Source organism: Nicotiana attenuata, unplaced genomic scaffold (genome assembly GCF_001879085.1).
Source record: "Nicotiana attenuata strain UT unplaced genomic scaffold, NIATTr2, whole genome shotgun sequence".
Classification (NCBI taxonomy): domain Eukaryota; kingdom Viridiplantae; phylum Streptophyta; class Magnoliopsida; order Solanales; family Solanaceae; genus Nicotiana; species Nicotiana attenuata.
Window position 1 is genome coordinate 328,529 of NW_017670555.1, and position 5,565 is coordinate 334,093.

At 40.4% G+C, this 5,565-nt stretch overlaps 1 protein-coding gene across 1 annotated transcript; it reads left to right on the forward strand.

Moving 5' to 3' along the window:
• The first annotated feature begins 2,116 nt into the window (after positions 1 to 2,116).
• LOC109240901 lies at positions 2,117 to 2,788 on the forward strand. The gene is made up of 2 exons (XM_019407580.1): positions 2,117 to 2,417; positions 2,517 to 2,788. Exons 1-2 carry the CDS (start codon positions 2,117 to 2,119, stop codon positions 2,786 to 2,788), a joined length of 573 nt encoding a protein of 190 aa, XP_019263125.1.
• The last annotated feature ends 2,777 nt before the right edge of the window (positions 2,789 to 5,565 follow it).

The following is a 5,565-nucleotide window of genomic DNA, read 5'->3' on the forward strand; positions in this document are numbered from 1 at the left end:
CGCGTTCATACGCAAATTCTACTTACCTTTTCTGTTACTATCATTCATTTATGGTAGCTTTCGCTATAATTATAATTATGGCAAGTTCGCACAAATTTGTCTTTGATTCTATGGTTCTGGGTGCATTTGTGGTTCTATACACTTGAGAAGAGAAAAATCTCTCTTATATCAAGTATATCTTTGTTGATTCCGTCGTGCTTGGGGCTTGTGAACTATTCGCCCTAAGTTCGATTCCAACTAGGGTTTTGGATACGATTATTCTTTTACTGGTTCTATCATTGATTGCATGAGATATTTTTTTTCCTTAATGTGTTTAATTAATTGTCTTCTATGTTTGTTCGTTCAACTTCTACCACTATATAAACCCTTCCCCAAATGCCTCTAAGACATACCTTAACAACTACTGCTATTATCTCACTCTCACTTGTCCTTTACTACTCTGAAACTTACTTTCTTGGCCGGCTGGAAGCCAGGGCCATCAGAATTTGTTTATTGGACCTTTCTCAATGTGAGCACTGCCCAGGGTTCATTTGAAACCCTTGAGAACTCCGACGCACTGAGATTCTTGGGTTCTACTGCTTATTTTGTCACTAACGATTGAGATACTGCTGAAATTGTTCTTCTTACTTTCTTGTTTGTTCATCTGCAACTGGTAAGTCTCTTTGGTCCATAGAAATTTCATTCTCCTTCGTTTATACTTTGTTTTTTGTGTTTACATGTCTCTGGAGCTTCTATGAAATAATATCCTACTATGTTACCTTACTTGCTCTGAATACCTTTTATGATTCTATACCTTTAGCATCTGAACTGGCCTAACTTTTTATTATGAATATCTATTTGCATATTTAACATAGGCGATTTCTACCTTTCTTAACCTGTTTTGTTTACTGCATGTATGTTGATACCTAATGTTAGTCCTAAGTTTTCCTAACTGCATTATTCTGGACTATTATGACAACCAATTCATGCCTAGAAAGTATTTTATTCCTGTTGAGTCATCCATGCCTAACCTGCTATCTTTCTGGGGTTCCACTGTCAGTTATGACTATGTCCCCATGCTATTTATGGTTCTATAGTGTACTTCCAACTCGCTCGATTCTGTGTATTAATTGAGAGCTATAAAGTAAATCTCATAACTAGCCTCTCCTCCTATATGTGCCCAACTAGTATCATGTTTGATACTTGCCTGTCTTGCTTCTGGAAACTGATATGCCTCTTATATTGTGACTGATTTTCAGCATGCTAAAGTCTTCCCTACTCAATTAAGTAATTTCTTGATCATGAACTTGTTCTGTTATGATGTCCCTTTCATTAGGTTTTTCTCGATAGACACTTTCATGTGAAGGTTGTGCTTTGCTTGTTTCTTGTCTGTGATTCTGTTAGACCCTGATCTAAGGTTGTATAGGTTGATTCTGAATCATGCTTCATTTTTGAAAATCTTTGGAATTGTTTACTATCCTATGGTGGTCAATCCTGTCACTCTTAAACTTTCTTTTTGGAATTACAAGCATAAACTTGCCTCATATGTGTCTTGTGTGCCTTTCAATTTAGTCTGATCCTATTTATATGTCTTGGCTAGATACAACATCCAGACAAGAATTGGCCACCTTGTCTTCCATGATACAACATCCAGACAAGAATTTCATTGATCATATCCTGATAGGAATTCATAAGCAGTCAGCTTATTGTTCTCATGTTGAAGAAAAGTTTGACGGAAATCCATGGTTCCACGATATCAAGGAATACTTGGAAAAGGGAGAATACCTAGAGAATGCACTCAGAAGCGCGCGCTTCAAAGATTGGCCAACCATTTCCTTCAAAGTGGAGGAATTCTGTATAGAAGGACTCCTGATTTGGGATTATTGTGATGTGTCGATGCTAAGGAGGCATCTAGATTGCTCGAAAAAATATATGCCGGAACTTGCGAACCTCACATGAACGGTTTTGTTTGGGACAAGAAGATTTTAAGAGCATGGTATTTCTGGATGACTATGGAGACTGACTGCATCAAATATGTTCAGAAGTGTCACCAATGCCAGATGTATGCTGATATGATCGAGTGCCGCCCAACATACTCAATGTAACGAGTTTACCCTAGCCTTTCTTTACTTGGGGCATGGATGTCATCGGACCAATTGAACCTGCTACCTCAAACGGACACATGTATGTTTTGGTGGCTATAGACTACTTTACAAAATGGGTTGAAGGCGCTTCCTATAAGGCTGTGATTAAGAAGGTTGTAGCAGATTTTGTCCGGGATCGTAGTGTTTGTCGATTTGGAGTACCTAAGTCAATCATTACTGACAATGTCGCCAATCTCAACAATGACCTGATGAAAGATATGTGTGAAACATTCAAGATCAAGCATCGGAATACTACAGCATACAGGCCACAAATGAATGGAGTCGTAGAAGCCGGCAATAAGAACATCAAGAAGATATTGAGGAAAATGGTAGACAACTACAAACAATGGCACGAGAAGCTACCGTTTGTTTTGCTCGGGTATCGCACCGCAGTTCGTACATCAACTAGGGCAACTCCCTGTCTACTAGTCTACAACACTGAAGCCGTTATTCGCGCCGAAGTGGAGATTCCCTCCTTAAGAATCATACAAGAATCCGAGCTCAGCGGCGCAGAATGGATACGAAACCGATATGAACAACTTGCTCTCATTGATGGCAAGAGAATGAATATGGCATGTCACGGTCAACTCTCCCATAACAGAATAGCAATGGCTTTCAACAAATGGATTAGATCGAGGCGATTCACACCGGGGCAATGGTGCTGAAACAAATCTTCCCACATCAAGATGAAGCAAAGGGGAAATTCTCACCCAACTAGCAAGGCCCTTACATGGTTCATCGACTACTGATAGGAGGAGCACTTATACTTGTAGAGATGGATGGAGAGATATGCCAAAAACCTATCAACTTGAATGCAGTCAAGAGATATTATGTTTAAGATTATGTTTGCACTTTCTATTTGATGTAACATGAACTACGCTTGACCTGATTCCCATTTAAGAGGGGATACCCAGGCAACCTTATGACCGCTGTCACATCATAATAAGATCCTCATTCCCTCTACGGTAAGATATTAGGGCAAGATCTCGAGTTTGTCAATGCTATCACATCAAGGATTGCCAAGAAATGTAATGCCAGAAGTATGCATTTAAATTGGGGTAGAATTTTGAGGAAGGTCCTCAAAATTCTGAGCTGAGGAGGTCGCAATGTCTCAAAATGTGTCACAGTCTCCGATCATAACACTACCTGCTTTATGCATCATCAAACATTTTGAACAAACTGCATTTTTATATAATGATTTATCACAAATGTATATTTTTGACAATTTCATTTACTGTAGTAGCCAGACGCTGCCCAAGGTAACTTAAACAAGATTTCAAGACAAGGAGCAAAGACAAAACAAAGAATCAAACGAACGAACCAACCCCCCTCCCCCCTCCCCCCCAAACTCACAATTTTTTTTTGAACACAGGCACGAGGGACATAACAAACACGTCTACAAGCACATACATACAACAATATCACTATCTTCACACTGACAGAAGGAACCAAACACGTCAAGCTAAGACTCACTTTTCTTTCTCACATTTTATTGTCGCTCTTCCTACATAAGGCTAAGCACTGCCTTTCCTTGTATGAGACTAAGCATTGTCTCCACTCCTTGCATTGGGCTAAACACTGACCTCTCCATTGCATAAGGCTAAGAATTGCCTTTCCTTGTATAAGACTAAGCACTGTCTCCATTTGTTGCATAAGGCTAAGCACTACCTCCATATTGCATAAGTCTAAGCACTGCCTTCCTTTGCATGAGACTAAGCACTGTCTCCATCCCTTGCATGAGGCTAAACGCTGCCCTCACCATTGCATAAGACTAAGCATTGCTTTTCCTTGTATAAGGCTAAGCACTGCGTCCATATTGCATAAAGCTAAGCACTACCTTCCCTTGCATGAGACTAAGCATTGTCTCCATCCCTTGCATGAGGCTAAACACTGCCATCATCATTGCATAAGGCTAAGCATTGCCTTTCCTTGCATGAGACTAAAGCAAAGTCTCCATTTCTTGCACTGCCTCCATACTGTATAAGGTAAAGCATTGCCTTTCCTTGCATGAGATTAAGCACCGTCTCCGTTCCTTGCATGAGGCTAAGCACTGCCTCCATACTGCATAAGGCAAAGCACTGCCTTTCATTGCATGAGACTAAGCATTGTCTCTATTCCTCGCATGAGGCTAAACAGTGCCTCCATTGTTGCTTAAGACTAAGCAATGCCTTCCCTTACGTGAGACTTAACACTGTCTCTGCTACACTGCATGGGACTAAGCACTGTCCCCTTTCTCTCACGAGGTTAAACACTGCCTCCGCCATTGCATAAGGCTAAGCATTGCCTTTCTTCGCATGAGGTTAAGCACAGCCTCCATTATTGCATAAGCCTAAGAATTGCCTTCCCTTGTATGACACTAAACACAGTCTCCGCTACACTACATAAGACTAAGCATTATCTCCTTTCTTCACAATGGGCTAAGCACTGCCCTCGTCTCATATAAGACTAAGCCTTGTCTTGTCTCATTCTAGAGAATGACTAAGCACTACCTGTTCCCTCTATCAAACTATTGAAATTGCCACATTTTTGCATTTCATGGGCTGAAACATCATCACATTGTCTGAAGGCACCATCCTCATAGCCTGAAGACACCATTCCATGGCTTGAGGATCTCTCGAAATTGCATATTATTGTTCAAAGGTGTCATAGTCCAGAGGTGTCATCCTCATAGCCCAAGGACACCATTTCATGTCCTGTGAATCCCTTATCATACGCTTCATGGCCCAGAACGTCATGGTCTTAGGACATCATCCTCATCGTCCAAAGATAACTCTCATGGTCCGAAAGGAATTTGCATCATGTTTAAATTTCTCAATAACCCCATATATATATATATTCGCGTGCATCGTGTTTTATGTTTTGCATGTAATTTGGGAGGTAACCGTTCTACAAATAGGAGCGATTCTCGCTCTGGTTCCCGTTCACAACGTTCATATCCTTCGATCATCTTAAACGTAACCGACAATCAGCAATTGATTACCCTGTAACCGCTCAATATTTGCCTTATACATCCGTAATGTTCAAATCCGCATTCATAGATCCACCTGAAATTATCCGTTACTCACGACGCTATCACATCGAAAAGATCCTTTTCGAAACACACGACCACTCTTATAACAACTCTATCAGTTTCATTCGCCGTTGGATCTAAAACTACAAATGGCTTGATTTCCGTAAGACCAGGGATATGTAGGTAACTCAAGAACCAGGGTTCAAGCCCCATTTTTCAAAAATGCATCACCCCCCACTCATTTCGGACAAAATTGGTCATCATTTTCTTTACCCGACAACTCTTTCATCATTCCCGGATAAAGAGGAGCAGCTGTTGATACCCAATTTTGCCCTCATATTTTATATAATATTCTATATACTTTCAAAATATCGTTTTTCATCATTCCTCAATTTACAAGAGCCAGATAAGCATTCTCTACAGTTTTCCATA

Excerpts from the sequence above, each read along its gene's own strand:
- LOC109240901 (XM_019407580.1), top strand. The coding sequence starts at position 2,117 with ATGGATGTCATCGGACCAATTGAACCTGCTACCTCAAACGGACACATG. Across the intron at positions 2,418-2,516 it reads GAATGGAGTCGTAGAAGCCG|TTCGTACATCAACTAGGGCA; the intron begins GCAATAAGAACA and ends ATCGCACCGCAG.